At 41.7% G+C, this 20981-nt stretch overlaps 1 protein-coding gene across 4 annotated transcripts in view; it reads left to right on the plus strand.

Moving 5' to 3' along the window:
• Nucleotides 1–1303: 1303 nt before the first annotated feature.
• ULK2 (unc-51 like autophagy activating kinase 2) overlaps nt 1304–20981 on the plus strand; it is a 52257-nt gene continuing 32579 nt past the window's right edge. Inside the window, exons 1-5 of one of the 4 annotated variants that reach the window (XM_030536416.1) lie at nt 1304–1717; nt 3143–3235; nt 4403–4444; nt 17809–17841; nt 18273–18309. In XM_030536416.1, the coding sequence (XP_030392276.1) occupies nt 1628–1717; nt 3143–3235; nt 4403–4444; nt 17809–17841; nt 18273–18309 (295 nt within the window). In that variant the 5' untranslated portion in view covers nt 1304–1627. Of the gene's footprint in view, nt 1718–1884; nt 2166–3142; nt 3236–4402; nt 4445–5211; nt 5363–17808; nt 17842–18272; nt 18310–20981 lie in introns of those variants that run through there. The other 3 variants (XM_030536417.1, XM_030536420.1, XM_030536419.1) reach the window with 3 other exon arrangements.

A 20981-nucleotide genomic window follows, 5' to 3' on the forward strand; every position in this document is an offset into this window, starting at 1 on the left:
ATATTTTTGTCTTCAAACAAGTCAGATTTCCCCTCTAGCATTTATGACCCAACCCTTCCAGCACTGAGAGTTCAGGGGACTAAGTATGGGAGGTGAATATGAACAACTGACTTTGCAGGTGATTTACCATCCATGAGGAGAAATACAAAAAGTATCTGCATCTTATTTTCACTCTGCACTGATAGGACATAACTGCATTTGTTACAAGGGTACTCTGAAGGAGAGGGAGCTGAGTAAATGTGGAGTGAGGGGAAATGTTAGATTTTAAATTCTATGGGGCAGAGACTGGGTTTTGTTACATGTGCACAGGGGGCCTTACTGCTGACATGGGCTCTGCTGGGCACTAACAATTCCTGGAGGAAACATTCATGCCTAGGGGAGTGGGGATAGATCTGAAAGTGGGGTAAAAGTGTATTTTGTATTAAACCCAATTGGACAGTCTGGGACCTGGATACTAAGTGGGGTTAACTGGGAATTTGGTGAGAGATGGATGTGACCTTGACAGTGTTTTGGTTTGGACAAGGGCCCTGCCCAGGGATGGGACTATGAAGATAACAGGCACATTCAGGTCATTAGGGTCACTCTTCTCCCTTGGCAAGAGGGGTCTGTCCTTGGTGGAGCAGATGGGCAGGTGTTCTGACTCAGTGTGACTTCATGCTGATCTGAACGTGTGTGTGTGTGGGGGGGGGGAATAGGCCAATTCAGGTGAAGCCTGGGTGTGTGGTGGCTGGGGTTGCCTCTGGTCTTTGAGGGGTTATGCAGAAAGTAGCCATGAGCTGAGGGAGGCAGGAGGGTAACCTCATTACCCCTGCCCTTCCTCCATGCCCATGACTAAGCTGGGTGTTGTTGGGGTACTGGGGGGTTGAGCTAGGCTGCATAATAAGGGATGAGGGAGGTTGGGGGGGTCAGATAACCCCAGTGGTAGGGGAGGGAGAGATGAAGGTGCTAGGCTAATGGGAGGGATCAAGTAACCCTGCTGGGGGAGGTGGGGGTTCAGGTAACCCCCCCGGAAGGGGAAAAAAGGAATGAGGGGGTGGTCAGGTAACCCCGAGGGGAGGGGGGGCCGCGCTGCCTCAGCGCGGGAACGGGAGCCGGCACTCCCGGCACTCGCGGACTCCTTGGCCGGTGGCGGAGGGAGCCGAGCCCTGGGATTGGCGCGACGCGGCCTATAAATGTCGTGAGGTGGCGCGGCGGCCCCGACAGCCGGAGCGCGGAGCTCGCCGGGCCTGTGGGAGGAGGCAGTGGCGGCCTGAGACGACCCCCTGCCAGCGCCGGGGATCGGCGGCGACAGCCCGGGGGGCCGGGCCGGGCCGGGCCACCCCTTCCCCTGCAGGCCGCCGGGGGCATGAGGAGCGGCCGCCGCAGGGAACAGTGACGTCCCCGGCGCTCTCCCCCTGAGGGGGCTGAGCCCCCCCCCCGCCAGGAGGCCTCTCCTCACCTCCCCCCCATGACAGAAAGCGCCCGTCGCCTTGGAGACGCCCGCCCGCCCGCCAGGCCCGGGGGGGTCGGCGCCGCCCCTAGCAGCATGACAGCAGCTGCCCCCGTGCCCGGGGGCAGCCAGGGGAGAGACCGCCTGCCGCCCCGCCGGGGGCTGCCGTGAGCGGAGCGCTCGCCCCCCGGGCCCAGGATGGAGGTGGTGGGGGACTTTGAGTACAGCAAGAAGGACCTGATCGGGCACGGAGCCTTCGCCGTGGTCTTCAAAGGCCGCCACCGCAAGGTAACCGGAGCCGCTCCCTGGCCGGTTACACAGCCGCTGCCCTGCCTGCCCCCCGGGGCCGGGCCGGGGTCCCGCGAGCCGCAGGCATTGGGGGTAGAAGCAGCTGCCTGGGCTCCTGTCAAGCAGGAAGGGTTGAACCCCGCGTCAGGCAGGGTGACTGGCCGTGGCTGGGAGACACGCAGATCGGTGCCGCTTTGGTGGGGGGGGGGGTTGTCTGCTTTTATTGGATGTGTGCGACTACACCGCTTTTATAACCTCCGTGCACCGAGTCCTTCCTTGGTCGGGGCTCAGACCTGCCTCAGAGCAGAGCTCCATCTACTGACTGGTGCCTGCCTGGGAGATGGGCTTCCGTGTCAGCTGGGAATCCGGACTCCTGCACCATTGCACTTCTAATCTCACAAAAAGCTGTAGGAACAAATAGCCAGCTTTGATGAAGGTCAAAAGCCAGGTAGTTTGCCCTTTCTTTTTACTGCTATCCGGTGGCTCCCAAATGCAGCTGCTGCTTGGGGGGTTCATCTGTACAGGAGACTGGTTTCTTTGTTTTGCAGCAGTCACCAGTGTTTATCTCATTTGATAACTGGAGACCTAATGGAAAATTGGCTCCTGGATTGGCTGAAGATTTCTTAAATTGAAAGGTGTCTCCTTTCCCAGCGTTGCTTCCCTATTACCCCAATAGTATTAGTTGCATTACACCTTCTCACTTTTTATCGTAAGATTTTAGCCTGTGTGTTGGGGACGGGGTGGAGAGAGATCCTGGCACAGTTCTAATTTCCAAAGAAATCTGTGTGCTGTCAAGGAACGCTTCAATCAGTTTTATTCTTCATGGACATTAGAGTGGCACTCTCAACTCGCAGTGGGCCCAATATTTAGATATTTTCTAAAAACAAGTTGTTACAAAATCTAAGGTCAGTAGAAATGATTCCACAACATCATAAATATGCATAGCTTGTTTTTAAACAAATATTTCCCCAGGTTGTGTGCAATGCAGATATTGTAGCATTAAGAGCCTGGAAGTGAAAGTGTATAAACAGTGAAACTGACACTGTTGATGTTAGTTATGGAAGATAAGAGGAAAAGAAAGAAAGAAAGAAACAGCAACAGTAGTGAAAAGCAAACTGGATTTATACAGTCCTTTTCGTTTTAGCAATCTAAGGTGTTAATGTGATTTTTTTTTTTAACTGGAATTTTGTCTTTCTCAAAACAGTTCACCATTGCAGCTTATAATGGTTTTGGTAGATGTGTAAAGTGTCACTGAATGAAAATAACACTAGAGGTTTTGGTGGCCTTATTTGAAAATCACAAAAATAATCACAAAAGGGACAAATTAGGAATCCTTTTATTGTTTTATTGGGCTAACTTTAGCCAGTCACTAATGAGGAAAGTAAACATCTTTTTTGTTTTTAAAAAGACTCTCTTCCTTTGCAGAAAACTGATTGGGAAGTAGCCATAAAAAGCATTAACAAAAAGAATTTGTCAAAGTCACAAATCCTGCTTGGGAAAGAAATAAAAATCTTAAAGGTATGTTAATTTGCAGTGATTTTTAAAGCCTTCTCACTATGCTTTATTTGAAAGGAAATGGGAATTTCAGTCCAGTTCTTATGAGATGGATGGACATATAAGAATCACCATAGTCCTAGTTTTCATAGCCTTGTTAGTTGCAGCAGAGGTCAAGAAATGAATGGGCTAAGAAAAGAGACTGAATTTTTGTTTTATCTCCAGAAAAGGTCGCAGAACAGGTGTAAGGTAGTGGGCTGGGGGGCACAGGGGGACGATCTTCTGTTCTGTACAGGCTGTATGGGTAGAGAATTTTATACAGCAGGGCTGTTAATCTGGCACTTTCACTAGCACTACATTTACTGCAAATAATAGGGGAGCGAGGAGAGAACATGTTATCAGTTTTTTTTTTCTCTGTAAAGATTACTTGAATTCTTCCCCTTCTTTGCTCAAAGGCAGGGTGGTTACTTGAAAATTAGAATGTTTGTGCTGGGATTTGATTCTCCGGACAACCTGCACTCTCCTAAGTAAAATGTTAACTCAAAATTCACAGCATATGTTCTGTGGAGGAAACTTAACAGAAACCTAATTTATTTTGACAGTACTGAATTATGTGAAAACCCTCCATAAGTCTGTGCTCTTTAGCAGTGATCCTGTACCGCAACTCTGCAAGCTTCCCTATCTGTCATCTCTCCCGCTATTTGATAGTCATTATCTGCATTGCTTTATTCTGATATTTTCAAAATGTCATGACACATTATTATCTGGAAGCTCCAGTGTTAGGTACATTATTGTGGCTCTATTTAGTTCCTTTGGCATCCTCTTTCAAACCAGCTACAAAAGAAGTTTAACCACTTGAGTGTCCTGGGAGTTTTGTTTAGTATCATTTAACTTGTCTTCCAATCACTTTCGAAAGCGTGAATCATTGAGGTGAGAATAATAGTCGAATCAATTTATTTTCCCCTAACCAAAATGTTGTGTGAGAGTACAAAGTAAATTCATTCAGGTTTTGGTATAAATTCAAGTATTTTATGGTGCAATACTTAAAACAAAACATGGAAAATAAATTCTGGAAACAAACACTCAAAGAAATTTACCTATCCCAGGAGTTCCTCCTAGCAGCGTAAGTCATTCTTTAGCTGTTCATTATGCCAGACTATATTTTCATGTTGTAATTATTTTGTTTTACAGGAACTTCAGCATGAGAATATTGTGGCACTCTATGATGTCCAGGTAAACAATCTCCTTTTCTGCTGTAAAATGTGTATTAAAATATACCGTATGGGTATGTTGAAACGAATTTCTGTGCTTTTTTTGAATGCTCAGATCATTCTGGTGAAATATTTAATCACTTTCTAAAAGGGTGTTTGCTGTTAAATACAAAGCTTGTACAAAGCAAAAACAAAATACAAAGCTTGTAAGGAGCACAGTGTACTATAGGCTGCAGGGTTCCAAGAGCAAGTGGAAGCATGTGAATCTCTGCAGAGGTTGTTTGTGTAGTCTGGCCCAGAGGGAAAGCATCAGCTGGCACTTATAGGTAACTGGGTGAAGTTACATTAGTGGTAGCAGCTATTCTTTCCTAATTAGAAGATGGGGCCAAGGAAAATGCTGCTAACTGGGAAGTGGCAGCTGGCAGAGAATGGGTGTGTTCACCAGTTAGGACATTTTTCTAACAGCTGTTGATTTGAAGGAATGATTTTCAGTTGTTGAGGTGGGCAGCATGAAGGAGTTAACATAATTTAGAATTCTAATTGTAGAAGAGGGTCAGCGGCTTTGAGATCCCTGTAGTGTGGAAATAGGCTGTTTAATCCTGTATCAGTGGGGCAAAACTGAAAGCAACTGAAGATATAGTGATATGACATTTATATGTTGCAGATGTAGCTAGTGGAACATAGATCTACAATGACATGTATAACACAGGTGTGTGACTGGAATGGGGAATGGGAAAACAATGTGTCAAACCACTTCGACCCTATTTTCCCCCTTTCTTATGTGTCTAGGAATCTGCCTGTAAATGGTTTAGTCCAGCATATTATGGGGAGTGCATGTCCATATGAATTCTCCTTAGAGAGAGATGCAGCATCTGGACTTGAATGACATCCTCAATCATTTCAAGAGAAATTCTGAATCCTGAGTTTTGGATATTGCGAAGTAAGGGGGGAGCTGACTTTAAAACCTGTTGCATAAAACTTATAACTTGGAACTTTTAAATCTACACTTGTTCTGTTAATATATTAGTTTAAGATCACCAGCCTTTAGTTTAAAAAATAAAATTAAAAAAAAGCTTTGCAATTCACCTTTAAGGCACATTGTCTTAGTTTTCCATGTTTTGATGATCTAATTGTTGTTATCGTTCCATTATAAACTCCAGGGGGGTCTAATTCTCCTTCTGATTCATGCACAAAACTCATACTAGTGTGCAGTTAAGGGAGAATAGTACCCTACATTTGTTTATGGAAGCCATTTCTTTACATAAAGTTTATTTGGAAACATGAGTCTCATACTTTCCTGGTCTGTCAGGGTTGGAAAGATGCCAATATAGTAAATGTTCATCATGAGACTTCTTGTATGAGCAGGCCTGTATTCTCAGTTTGAGATGGGGATGGTTCTGCTTGTCATTCAACCTTGTGCTTAATTAAAAGTCATGGTTATAAGTAGGAGAAGGGAAAACTGTATATTAGACCTTGGATATATTTCAGACACATATATAGCAAAATGTAAAACTTGGCATGCTGAGGTTGCTTCTTTTGATGAAATATGTGCTAAAGAATATGACAGTCACACAAATAGGACTTTCAATTTCTGTATAGTGTTTTGTTTGTGAAATATTATACATCATTAATTTATGAGATTACATCAATTTATAGCCCAGAAAGAAAGGCACTATGCTAGGCATCACACATCTGGCAGCCATTGTACCTACTCATTTGCGTTAGTGTTTCATTTTCTAGCCTATATTGCACTTTTTGTTTCCCATAACATCAAACATTTTGGGAATATAATACAGTAGATTAGACTTTTGGAAATCAAGCAGTTATCAAACCACAGAAATGACAGTCCTTGGCTCTGAATGTTGGAGCCAGTGAAGTCTGTATCACAGTAGAGAGTTCTCAGTGTGACTGGGAGTCTGCTTTTTATAGATCTGTCAGTCTGTACCTTTTGTTAACCTTAGGCAGTTTGAGACAGAAAATGCTCATGTTTTAGACAGCACTGTTTGACAGACCAGTTTACTATGTAATCAAAGAACACTCATTTTGTTTTATTAGGTGTTCTGAATGAAAAGCTGGTGGGTTATAAGTAGCTAAAAAGCATGTGGGGGAAATATAAATGTATTTTAATGTAGAATAAATATTTTCAGTACCACTTAGTGGTAAGTGATCTATTTACACAGTGCAGTTATAGCTGTACATTTGTTTACATTCTACTCTGGAATATCCCATTAATTCACAGACTTGATATAATAGATACTTGAAAAAAAGTGACTGAACTTCTGCTTTATTTTGACATAATTCTCATGTTTGATGCATTTCAGGTAAGATAGTTTCTATCACAGATTCCCTCTCCTCTTATCTCTGTCCAGATCCACTTTTCTTGGTATTGCATTGCCTATCAGCTGTCCCACAGTTGGTAATGTAAAGCATGCCCCGCTAAATCTTTTCATTAAATCTAAAGAGACCTTGATTGTGAACAGTCCTGCTGTTAGCACATGGGCATTTGGAAGCATCATACATTTCTCTGGCTTCAACTCTCTCTGAATTCAGAGCTTTGATATACCACTTAGCATGTGTAGCCTTCACTCCATTATAATACTAAAAGTGCCCATTCATCTGGAAATGTTCCCAAATGAATTGGTGAGCCATTAATATGTATGCATTGCTTGGCATTAATATTGTGTTGTACTGATGCCAGCACAATAATTGCCACTGATTTCCATAAGGTGGCTACATGCAGTGTTGGCAGGTTTGAACTGTAGTTAAGCATTTCATATAAGCAGAGACATACTTGCTATTTATGCTGTATTGGGAGCTAAGATAACTGTAGCAAGCCATAGTATTAGTGAGTATGCAGGATAGTTTTTTAGTGGAGCTGGTATCTAGGGCAAATCGGTAGTGTGCACAGTAGTTCCTCAGAATCGTATTGGAATGCAATAATAAATCTATTTAAAACCAATAAAGCCGCAGATATCTGTCCCCATATCAGTCCATTAAGGACCAGTAGAGAAGGTTAAATGCCCAAAGCACCGGTTTAAGCTGGTGCTTCTTATTTTTATTACTGGAGACATTTTTTAAAACTATTTTTTTCTTTATCTGTGAATGAAGGATGAGTAGTTACTCAGTTGGAAGAGTGAGTTTGAGGTCCCAGGACTCCGAAAGGTTATTTTAATGGCAAACTTAAAACCTTAAAAAATAAACACAGAGCTAAATCAGTAATGAAATAGATGGGTAGTCTTTAACATGTGAAGACGGATTATATGATAAAATATTTTAAAATAACCTCTTGTATTTGCCTTCTGGAGCGTGAGTCCAGCATTCTTTGTCTTACTGAAGAGTGAATTACTCCTAAACAGCATCTAAAATCCATCTCCTTTCCTTGTGTTAGGTGTCCGGGATGTTCACTTTTATAGGAGGAACAGAGAATCCTTGGTTCAGATCTTGACAGGTTAATTAAAAAAAACAAAAACAACTCTCACCCAACACTTTAACCCACCTTTTGTAAAGTGCATTGAGATCCTTGGATAAAAGATGCTACTTAATGAAAATATTGGTTATCTGTACACAAAAATGTGATGGGAAATAACTATTTAGAATTAACTATATTTAGGCTGTGAATTTATCCTTTTTTTTTAAGTTGATGATCCCAACTGTGTGTGTTGAATGGAGATTATCCTTTACATAGAGCCAGACTGCTCCTGTTTTAGCAAATAATTTATAATCCAGGAAGTTATTTAAAATATCAGACATCTGAATAAAAGTAGGACGTACATCTTGGAAGTAATGATATAATGGGGTGGGATGAATGTCTCCACCAAATGGAGATTGGAGTTTGCTGCTTGAATAGTAGATCAGAGATCACTGATTTCTGATCTGTTAGAGAAACAGATTTTCTTTAAAGATATTACCTATGCAGGGTTCTCTTTTCCGGGGCTTACTTTATTGCTGGGCAGAATACCCTTAGTACTTCCTGTTATCCTTGAGGGCAGTGGTAGCAAGATAGAGCACAAGCCAGACAACCTGTTGGCCATTGTGCATCACCCCCTGCTTAAATATAAATGCTAACATTTGAACTTTTCATTCAGTTCCTTCTAGACCATGGTTAGGGAAGGAAGTCCCTGTTGGAGACTGCATTTCCGTATCACTCTGTTTTACCATCATTAGTTGTGTATCCTTGTTCGATTTAACCAAACATTCCATCAGTCTGGCTTGGCTACCTAAATTTTTTGAGGTGGTTGCTTCAGTCACTCTGGCATGTTCTTGTTCTTTGCTTTTCTGGGGCTTTGGTGCTTGCTCCATCACCTACTTCAATGTATCTGCCCTTTTTTTTTGATTTGGCAGTTCAGCACAGCATTCTTCTCGTATCACCAACATCTAAGTTAGGATGCTCCAGTGCCATATTTTTCTCAGGTTCTTGTCTAAGGCCTCTAAACTCAGCAACGTCTGTTCCTGCTCATTTGTCCCAGCACAGCCGTTCCATACATCCCCTTAAACATTGAAAACCGTTTCTGAGCTGGTCTACAAAACCACTGTCGTCCACTTTTTTTAAATCACTCCCAAAGTCCACTTATTCTCTTGTGTTCATTTCTCAACAAACAAGTTACTTTTGCCCCAGCATATTATGCACTCACCTCACTGAGCAACTGAATAATCTGTCATTCCTCACCTACATCTCATTACTCTCTTGTTCTGTGGTATGTTGTGTTGTGTCCAATACTATTGGTAAACTTCTTAGGGCAAAGATATTTTCTCTTCTATACTGGGAGACATTATCATGCTTTTAGGCATTGTTTAAATAGTTAATTTCTTACTTATTTAGTAGGACACTTATGATGGACAGGCCCCAAATATTATACTACTTTGACTTCCCTATTGTTGGGAATGCATCTCTGTGGTAGAAAATACAATCAGCCTCTGAAATGAAGGTTGCAGAAGCCTAAAAATAATGTATTTTAAAAAATGATAAAAAGAAAATTCACTCAAGAATCTGAATTTCTAAATCACATAGCACTTGGTAGTAGCTGGAAGGTTGGCTGCCATAATTCTGGTTTTTGAAGAATGCGATAGAATTAGTATGTAAAATTGGTGTATTATGAGAAGGAATTGAGGGATAGAAACAACCTTGTAAAATGTTTTGATCCTGTTGAAGCAAAGGTAAGATGTTGTCCTTAACTTACCACAGTGTGCCTAGTTATTAGAGTTTGTGGGTCATGGCCCTATTTCAAGCACTTACAAGTGCGTAGGTGCAACAGAATAATTTATGAAAGGCAGATGTTTGGTGTGACAGTAACAGAATTTTGTATTATGTAGCAGGCCTTTCTAAGAGTGACTGTTCAATTTAATTCCTACCATAGCTGGTAGTTAAGTACAGCGTTTCGCGTATCACAGAGTGACTGGCCTTGCTATTGTAGTGTATTTCCCATGGCTGATTGCTCTTTATATGACTAATTGGCAGCATGTAGGCTATTTGATCCTATAGTCAGATGTCAACTGACATTTCGTCTGAGACTTAACATTTAGGCAGGACTAGTCAAATGTTCAGTCCCGTGTGGAAGATTATTGCTGTGGTGTGCACACAGGAAAAACTTTAACCCATGACTGGAGTACAGTGAGAAATAGCTACAAATTATATTGAGCAAATTCCTATTAACTAAATCATTAGTGCTTTTGCCAAATATCTGTGTCCCAAAGAGGTGAGAAGCATGCTTGGTCAAGAAATTATAACTAATGTATGGCAAGTTAATTTTCAGATTGGTTAATCAGAAGACGATAGGTATATGAGCTGTCATGCTGACGTACATACACTTGGGACTCAGGTCATAAATGTGTGTTTAAATGGAGCTAATAGACATAGAGCAAGAGAATATCCATTTGAATTGCTGCCATTTCTAGGAGGCAGGGGGAGTGTTCACAGGGTCCTTATTGAAATTGTTCTTCCAGGGTGTTAAAATAATTGTCAACCCATTAAGATTATTCTCTGCAGATGTTAATTCATTACAGAGAACAGTTTCATAAACCAAAAGAAATCTAGGCTATATAACTAGAGTTATAGATTATTGATGGCCACAATTGTTAATCTTGGATATCTGACTTGCGCTTTGCTTTTTAAAAAATGAATGTGTTCTAAATGGAAATATTTTGTTCTGTACCAGACCCTTGATTTGGGCTGGGACTTCATCCACATCCTCATCCTGAGACACCTCCTGAATATCAGGGGTTAAAACACAGTGAGTTTTGATGGACTTAATGCCTAATATTCCCTTCCTAAATGTATGTGTTTAGCTTTCAGAAGACCTGGAATGTTTTGTTAGCATTTTCTATCTTCTACTAGTCCTTGCTGGGAAAACCCTGAATTAGTTGATTCAGAAGTATCACAGGCAAAAAGAGGGTCTGGAGACTGAAATGCAAGGCATGCAAAGAAAAAAATGTTTGAATGGATGTTCATGTGACTCTAGCAGAATATATGGTAAATTTGTTTTGCGTGTTATTCCTCTAAAAAGAGTAGAAGCATAGGCTGGAACAATTGCACTGTAATGATTTTGTGATCTGTTTTAAAAATGTGAAAGCTTTTATAAATTTTAAAAATGAAGTTTTCAAAAACAGCTTTATTAGGTCAGTTTTATTCTTGAATGTTAGGTCTGTAACACATTGGGTCGCTATACTTTTCGGTTTTGAATACTTTTATCTTATGCTCTGTTTAGCAGGTCAACCCAAAGACCACAAATTGAGGGAATGATGGAGGATGTGAATAGTTCTGCTCCTCAGCAAAATAATTCAAAAGGTTTCTTTATGTATCGCAACTTGGAGTTTATATTCTTCATGCTGTCCAAAAATATGGTTGATACCAGATGTATAGTAGAGAAATTTATTGTGAATTTAGATGGTGATGTGAGCTAATTCAGCTGTTCTGTATAGGGAACTTGTATTGGTGGAACATTGAAAGATGTTTGAGTTCGAGGTAAATTTAGTACTCTGTATGGTTGGTCAACCTAAGGCCAGCACTGTGCAAAGTGTTCCTTACAGGACACAAACTAGATATGACTTTTGACCAGATGGGAAAAAACTCCTTGTGAAACATTTAATCTACTCATCTGATTGGTGAAAAGGATTCATCAGTCCTAGATTAAGGCTACCAATCTAGGGTTAATAAAGTTAATCTGAAGTAATGATTCTTACTAGCTATCTTATTTGGCTGCCAAAACACCTCAAACACCCTTTTCTAGGAATAGTGGTTAAGGAAAAGCTACATAACTGCCTTGGTTTATGGAAGAAAGCTCTAGTTTAACTGTTTAAACAACCATAGGAAACAACACAGGTGTATCTGTAAAAGGAAAATCTTGGTGTATTTTTCCCATCTTAAATCTTACTTTTGTGTTTTAGCACCACATCCAAACTTATATCTGCAGTAGGGATACAAATTATGAAGAAATTTGGAAGATAACTCTTGTCACCAGTGTGAGCAAAAGTTGGTGCATATGGAGGATTAGAGCCTTAGTGTGGTGTCAAACAAACAGCAGTGTGTAGGGGCAAGATCCAAGTATTAGATTATGCTGAAATGGTTAGAGTTTAAATACACTGGGGAAAGCATAATTAAAGATGACTCTTGGTTGTGCTGTATTAATAAACAATATTGCCCCACAAAGATACAATGTACAAATAATATTGTGACGTAGGGACCCCTCAGCACCAACTGGCAGAGGGAATCTCCTTCCATAACTGACACAGTCACTGCCCCAACTTGCTGTTGTCATAACCTGAATCTGAAAGGTGTTGTGTAAGGTATCAGGTGCAAATTGGTAACATGCCAGTCGTTAATATTATTGTGTGATGTATGTCTGGGCAGTGTATAAAGAACTACAGAACTGTGCTGGAAATGCGTTCCTAAAATGTGTTGACAGATGGTGCCTAAGCCCAGTCTGTCACAGACAAAAGAAGGTGGTTTTGTGGGCTTGACTATCTCCAAAGTAAATTAAGCAAGATGAGACCAAAGACAGTGAAAGCATGTTTACAAGTAAGGTAAACAAAGCCATCAGGTGAGCAAATCAGGGAATATGACCACTAATTTAAATAAAATAGATTCTCTCCAAATAAATTGTCTGAACTCTAGAGCACAGACAGGTTGAAGTTTCATTTAAGACTTGTTTCAGATATACAGTTTAAAAAATTTAAACATTATGGGAATTGATATTTAGGGATGAACTTAGACAAAATTGGGAAATTCAGCTAGGTGTTTAAACTTTTGGATAGGTGTTCTATGGAGTGAGGGGCTTGAGTTAAGGTTAACGGGTTGTTGGAGGGGAGAGGATTGGAAATACACCTCTACCCCAATATAATGCGACCCGATATAACACAAATTCAGATATAACGTGGTAAAGCAGTGCTCCGGGGGGGCTGCGCACTCCAGTGGATCAAAGCAAGTTTGATATAACGCAGTTTCACCTATAACACAGTAAGATTTCTTGGCTCCCAAGGACAGCGTTATATCGAGGTAGAGGTGCATTACAGAGTTTGTAATCTTGATCCATTGCCACTTGCCACAGTTTCTCAGAAACAAGTAAATGAAATCCTTGGCCATACTGTATTAGTAACCACAAGGGACATATGGGCTGCCTTCAGAGTGGGCAGAAGACAAGAGTGGTCATGCAAACTGCAAAAAACAGCCCAGGTTTCTCAACTTCCTATGTACAAAAAAATATGTGCTTCTGATCCAACGCTCTCTGGCACCAGCCACCCTTCAGACAGTTGAGAAGGAGTGTCCAAATAACTGTGGCATTGCAGTGTTTACTTTGATTTTTAAGTGATATTAAACTAACCGCTTTTTAGATTCCTCTTATTTGGAGAAGGAACAGTCACTACCATGGGACAACTAAAGGGCTTCCTATTTCTGAAGGGAACAATTTCAGTTGAAAGGATATTGCTTCACAGGGAATTCTGGAACATTTGCTCTTTAGTTCTGTGATGAATAAATAACTAGCATTAGCTGCTTGTTGGATTCTGTCATGAGTTGCCATTTTTGTACAAAGAAAACTGCATAGTTTGAGTTGCTAATTCTGTGAAATTGTCAGTTCTAACTGTTCATATTTTTGCTCTATGGATGGAATATCATGCACCAACCATTCTGTTTGCCAGTGGAGAGTAGATATTGGAACTTGAGAAAACTTGCTATGTAACAGAGTAAGACAATTGAAATAGAATTTCAAGAGTTGAAGTGCAGTATGATCTGATGGTAGGCTCCTTGGTTGCCTAAACTGTCAAACTGATAATTGAAATATATAGTTGAGATCTTATGGAAAATCTGGTACATTACACTTCTGTTAAAGCACAAGAGAGGAATTACTGCCAGTGCCACAGCTTGTTATAACTTCCGCTTGTTTAGTGTCTTCCACCCAAAGAACACAAAGCATTTTACAAACAATGAATTCTCATCATGCCTCTGTGAAGTGACATTGATCCCATTTTATGGGTGGGGAAAAAAGATTTGATGAAGGTTGCAAAGCAGATATGTGAGGGCCAGGAATAGAACCTAGGTCTCCTGGCTCTCAGTACTCTTTCTGTAAGTACTTTCCCATTCTTCATCTGTCAGAATGATGGAAATTAATTGGAATGCACAAGTACTTTAATTAGCACACAGAGTTTGCAATATAAGTATTGTGCTCCAAATATTCTAAATGTTGTTTGGTGTAACTGGAAGACTTCTAGAAGAAAATATGACTAGTTTAGTTGGAAGACTTTATTAAGAAGACACACAGCAAGAACCACTATCAAAGAAAAAAGGCAGCTTGAATTGTCATGAAATATTTTCAGTCATCTAAATAGAGAAAGAGAAAATATGTACGTTAGGATTGCCAACTTTCTAATCACACAAAACTGAGCATTCTTGTCCTGCCCCACCCGTTCCCTGAGGCCCTGCCCTGTCCTGCTCCTTCTTTGAGGCTGCGCCCCCATTCACTCCATCTCCCCTCGCTCTCCCCTACCCTCACTCACTTTCACTGGCTGGGGCAGGCGGATGGGATGCAGGAGAGGATGAGGGCTCTGGCTGGGGGTGCAGACTCTGGAGTGGGGCTGTGGATGAGGGGGTTGGAGTGCAGGAGGAGGCTTTGGGCTGGGGCCAAGGGGTTCAGCGTGTGGGAGGGAACTCAGGGTTGGGAGAGGGGATTGAGGTATGGGGTGCAGGAGGGGGCTCAGTGCTGGGACGGGGTTGGGATGCAGGCTCTGGGAGGGATTTAGGATGTGGGAGAGATTTAAGGTGCAGGAGGGGGTTGGGGTGCGGGAGGGGGTTTGGGGTGTGGGCTCCAGCTGGGTGGCTCTTACCTCAGGTGGCTTGTGGTCGGTGGCGCAGCTAAGGCACGCTCCATGCGGCTCCCAGAAGTGGCAGCATGTCCCCCCTTCGGCTCCTAGGTGGAAATGTGGCCACATAGCTCTGCATGCTGCCTGCAGGTGCCACCCCCACAGCTCCCATTGGCCAGGGTTCCCGGCCAATAGAAGCTACAAAGCCGGTGCTCGAGGCTAGGGCAGCATGCCAAGCCCCCGTGGCTGCCCCTGCGTCTAGGAGCAGGACATTCCCGCCACTTCCAGGAGCTGCGCAGAGCCAGGGCAGGCAGGGAGCCTGCCTTAGCCCCGCTGCTCTGCCAACCTGACTTTTAGTGTCCTGGTCAGTGATGCTGACTATAGCTGTCAGGGTCCCTTTTCAATCGGGCGTTCCTTTCGAAAACCAGATGCCTGGCAACCCTAATGTACATGTTTAGCTGACTTAGTGTATTGCCTTCCTGGAAAAAAACATTGTGGTTTGTAGAGGACACACATGCTCCAAGACAACAAAACAAATGGGAACTTCCTGTAATTTGATCTGCTGCTTCAGTATTGGTTGGTTGTTGGTGGGAGTTAGCCCTTAGTTCCAACAGACTCGATTAACTTTCCAAGAAACTTGCTTCAAGATGCACACATCTGTAATGCTTCTTTCAATGTTCTGAGCTGGAGAAAAAGCACCTTGATTGCCTTTATGCATAGCTAAAGGGAGTGGCTAACATGAATACTTCCAAAAGGTTAATTGGCCTGCCTCTGTGTTGAACAAACATTAAAATACCTAGTGCATCTTAAATGTAACTTATTCTTGCAAATGAATAGAAATTACGATCCTTTTAGAAAACAAACTCCAGGAATTAGAATACAAATACTACTTGACAATAATTTTGTGTGTTAGCGCTCTTAGGTAAGCTTTCATTTTTCAGTCTTGTAATTCATGATACCAGCTGAAATGTCTGGGGTCTTTGAGGAATAGTTTTACTGTATTTTGTTCTCAAACACAGGAATACAAATTTTCAGCATTAACAAATTCACCCTAAACTTGGTTTGGTTTTCAATGGTTAAAATCTGGTGTGTGTAGTATTTGGCAGTTTCAAACCAGCAATTATAAATTATTGTAATTAAAAAACATAAGTAGTTGAGTATCTTACTTTTTCTCATTTGTGCAATGCCTGTAGAATTTAGAAATCTGAACCCATAAGAGGTTATGTACTGTGCTTTTTGATTGTCACACTTAAGCAAGTCAGGTCCCTTGCTCGGGGTCTGATCCAGTGCTCATTGAAGTCACTAGAAAGGCTTCCACTGACTGCACTGGCTTTGACTCAGGCTTTGACATAGCACATCAAAGCACAATTTTTAAATGCCCTTTCTTGCTGAGAGTTCAGTGTACCATCAAATGTTTACTAGTTGTCTGTGAACACCTGACAAATCATTTCATAGTTTCATAGAAGTTCTTCACAGTATATTCAGATTCAATATATGTGAAGATTTTAATATAAGCACAAAAAAGTGACTAATTTCACAGCTACTATTTTGCTGTATAGTGCCCCTTCTGACTTCTTTTGTCACTAGTATACGTACAGGCAAACTGTGTATAAATCTGCTTCCGAATGTGCCTTATCCTGTATGGTATGCTACGTCCCTCTCCTACTTTAAACACCTCAAAAACCACCTCTTCCAACTAATTTTCAACTCCCTCCTCCCCACTCTTATGTTAACTTGAGTTCCATTATATAGGGATTGAATGTATTGTCCCACTTAAGAAGAACCATAACTTTATTTTGTGTGTGCTTTTCTCCCTCTCACTTGTTACCTCCTCTTAGCTCCCCCTGACTCCTCATGCATTCTGTCTACTGTTACCCAGTTAGAATGCAAACTCTGAGACAAGGGCTGAGTTTTGACTGTATATAAATGCTATGGAACACATATGGCGCTATAGCCATATGTTGGAAAACTAAAAATGAATCAATATAGAAATCTGAGTGCTGCAGAACACTGTTACCAATGCATACAATTTGTGTAGGCTGTTGGTACAGATGAGCAGACTTTCTCTTAGGTTAAAAAAGAATCTTTGGTGCATAAAAAGTCCGCGTTCTTATTTCCACACTTAAAAGCAGGAAAGATTCCAGTCAGGCTTGTGAAGGGTATGCACCGTTTACTGTTGGGGGTTAGCTAATCAGCCTTTGAATAACTCTTACCCTATATTCAGACTGGGAGTCCCAGTTCCAAATGAGTTGGAAGAGGTCAGAAGTTTGGAAACTCTCACTAGGGCTGCCATATCAAATTGCAGCCTTGAGGTGAGATGCTTAACTCCATGTCTGGAGCATGCCTCAGCCAATGACTCATTGGGGAGATAATTTCCAGAGGTATACAAGGAGCCTGGATTAAGTACCCTGCAAGTACGATAGTACATTTGGGTATCCAGTTTATTCCAGGCATTTGGCAAACTGATGTGTGATTCTTGATTGACCTTCAGTTTTTCAAGTGGCAGGAGCAATGCTTGTTTGAAAGGAGCAGGGAACCTTAGTTTGAAATCGCTCTTACAGGGGATTGGCTGGCTCTGGAAAATCTTAGGACACCTTTTGCCTTGTAACTAGATCAAATTTGACCTAGGATGTTAAAAAACAACAAATGCCATCTAATGGCTGATTGGTTGGACCATTGTCTAGTTGAAGAGGTAGCCAAATATGGGGTGGACACCTGATTGGTCCTTTGTTAATGTAGAGTTGGCTAAGGTACTGAATAGATATGAAGGCTATAGGGACAATGTGAATGACGGTCACACTGTTGCTCTCTTTGCCATGCATTTTGTATGGCTAGAGATTCAGTCTTTGATTTGTCTGGCAATCTTCATGAGAACTAATGTACAATTTTAAAAGTAAAATTTTTAATTCCTGTTGTATAAAGACTTAGGAACATCAATTATTACACTAAAATGTAGTAATTTTGAGTAAGGTCATTTCAGTTAATTGAAAATCTAATACTACATTTGGTTAGAGTAAGGGTTTTTTGGTTGGTTGGTTTTGTTTTGAAGGCCCTATCTTGTCATTACCCTAAATGAGATTTATTGTGCTTTTCTTTCAGGAAATGTCCAACTCTGTCTTCTTGGTAATGGAGGTATGTGTTTGTGTATGTTTCTGTTTAACAGGATTTGAATTAGTCTTCATTTACAAAAGTGCTATAAAAATGGATTGACTAAGCAGATATAACTGCAATATAACCTTGGCTGGCTGAAATTTATAAATCTGAAAGCTGGATCATTAATTTCATATGCATTGTTAAAGACAACAGTAATTGTATGTGTTCTATAAATTATGCAGTGTTTCTGTTCACAATACCATAATTCTTAGCGGAATGTTTCCATTACACACCAGAATTAATAACTATGAATAATTAACAAAAATAATATTCAAGTCAAACAGATGGAAAAGATTTTCTAGATTTTGTTAGGAAAAAACATATAAGAAATAAAAATTAACATTTAATGAATGGAGTGAACATTCAGACATCTACATTTTGAATACCAGCCTTTCCTTTCTTTTCAACAGTATTGCAATGGTGGAGACTTGGCAGATTACTTACAAGGTATTTGATTACCATGTTTCTGTATTAGTTTACTGTCATGCTAAACGTATTCTACAGTTGTAAAATCCATCAGTATTTCTTTTTTGCTTCTGATGTACATATTTTTGTGTATGTGTGTAATATCTCTAATGTAATTTCATAAATGTTGACACTGAACGTGGTCATTGAATGTCCTGCTTTTCAAATTTCACTGTTACAGTAAAGCAACTAATGTTGAATATCTGAGGTGATTTCTGTTTTAAACAAACTCTAGATATGTGGCACCCAGTTTGTTAATCAACTCAGTTTCCAAACGTAAGGAGGTGCTTGTGCCTCGAGGAGGATTTAATGAGGCTATGTTTTGGGGACTGACTTTCCTTTTTGGTTTATTGCTTAGCATTCAAGACTCCCCAGAACAGAAAGCAATGGGAAAAACTGTTACAATCCTGTATGTGAGGGCAATACAATTTACTGTTTCTGGTTAAGTAACAGGATATTTGAGTTTATTTTGTGATGCCCAAGCACATAGGAAATCAGAGATTTGAGCTCCTATATGGCTGAATTAGGAGAAAATGCTTTAAGATAGTGAAACTTACTATGAATGTTAGGTCAGTAAGTTATGGTTTTTTGGTTAGCAACATGGATCACTGTATGAACCCAACGAAATCCCATCAGTTGCTCCACATTCTGATATAAAGTTACACTGCCACCATCTGTTTCTCCTGAATAGTCTTTCCAGTGAAATTTCCCAATGAAATTAATAGTCAGCAAGATTAAAACAAAAGGACCTATTTCTTCACACAACACACAGTCAACCTGTGGAACTCATTGCCAGAGGATGTTGTGATGGCCAAGACTATAACAGGGTTCAAAAAAGAATTAGATAAGTTCATGGAAGATAGGTCCGTCAATGGCTATTAGCCATGATGGTCAGGGATGTCCCTAGTCTCTGTTTGCCAGAAGCTGGAAATAAGTGCCAGGGGATGGATCGTGTTCTGTTCATTCCCTCTGGGGCACCTGGCACTGGCCACTGTTGGAAGACAGGATACTGGCAAGACCGGGGCTAGGGTTTTGAGCGCCCTAGGAGGATGGCAATTTCACCGCCCCGCGCGCTGGTCCCACGGCTCTGGTGGAGCTGCCGCAGTGGTGCCTGCGGGTGGTCCAGTGCTCTGCGGCTCCGGTGGAGCTGCTGCAGTAGTGTCTACGGGAGGTCCACCGGAGCCACGCGAGCAGCCGACCGTCCGCCCGCAGGCACAACTGTGGCAGCTCCACGAGAGCTGCCTGCCGCCCCCTCCGGACACCCTGGGCTGCTGGCTGCCATGGCGGCGCCCTGACCCAGGGGACACCCTGGGCTGCCGGCGGCCGCGGCGGCGCCCTTACTCAGGGGACACCCTGGGCTGCCGGCGGCCGCGGCGGCGCCCTGACCCAGGGTCAGGGCGCCTCTGCAGCAGCTGGCAACCCGGGGTTTCCCTGGGCCAGGGGACCCCCACCCCTGGGCTGCCGGAGCAGCACCCTGACCCAGGGGGCCCCTGCCCCTGGGCTGCCGGCTGCTGGGGCGGCGCCCTGACCCAGGGGGCCCCCGCCCCTGGGCTGCCGGCTGCTGCCAGCAGCTCAGACTCCCTCTCTGTCCCAGCAGCAGCAGCTGCTCAACCATTTTTTGGCGCCCTCAAATCTCAGCGCCCTAGGCAACCGTCTAATCCGCCTAAATGGTTGCACCGGCCCTGGATACTGGGCTAGATGGACCATTGATCTTGACCCTGTATGGCTGTATTTATGTTTGGTAGCTGTTCTGAAATCTAATGGAAGAAGTATTCCAACTCCTAAATTTGTTAAGTTATAACACACACCTCCAAGTATTTGGAAACCAACTTCTTATGTCTCCTTGCAGCTTCAGGTTTTGCATTTGTATAAAAATTGTCCTTTATCCATTATAAATGTTTCTTTTAATGCTAACTCTACCAAAAGCTAATAAAATAAGTGATCAATCTATAAGATTTCTGTCCATTCCTTTTGTCCTTATTCTGAAACAGTTGAATTTAAAACATTCCATTATTTGTAGAGCTGAAAGAAGAAAAGTTCTACTCTAACACTTTGGTAACATGATGCACATTTTTATCAGATTATATTCTAAATCTGAGTCTGTGGTGCCGCTGACCTTGTTTTGATTCTTCCCACTCCCTTTTCTAGGAATTGCATCTAGAAATTTGCTGAATTACTTGGATAATGAGACTTTGTGGAAAAAAGGCACTTTTGTTTTACTAGTGAGAGATTTCACCCTCCTGCATGCCTCTGCCCAGGGCAATGACACAAATTTCAAAATCATGACTTGAGTTCATTTTTGAACAAAGTCTTCTCTTTGGGGAGAAATAAATCATGCTTCCTGGAAAGTTTTTTTTTTTTCTTTTTTAATCCTTGTCACATTCTTTATATCTTTTTGTGTGGAATGGATTTTTGTTTACTAACAGCTGCTGTTACTGCATCTGTGTATACTAAAGGCCTGATCTAGCTTCCATTGAAATGATTGGAAAAACTATACTTATGGTCTGATCGAACTGCCCTTGAAGTCAATTGGTTGTTTTTTTTTAAAAGCTACATATTTTCTCATACTGCACAGTATATTCCTGCACAAGTCATCTAACACCTTTCTAAGAGCTACACAAAAACATTGGTTTATTTTCTTTGAAGCACAGCTG

This window comes from Gopherus evgoodei, chromosome 17 (assembly GCF_007399415.2).
Source record: "Gopherus evgoodei ecotype Sinaloan lineage chromosome 17, rGopEvg1_v1.p, whole genome shotgun sequence".
Classification (NCBI taxonomy): Eukaryota; Metazoa; Chordata; order Testudines; family Testudinidae; genus Gopherus; species Gopherus evgoodei.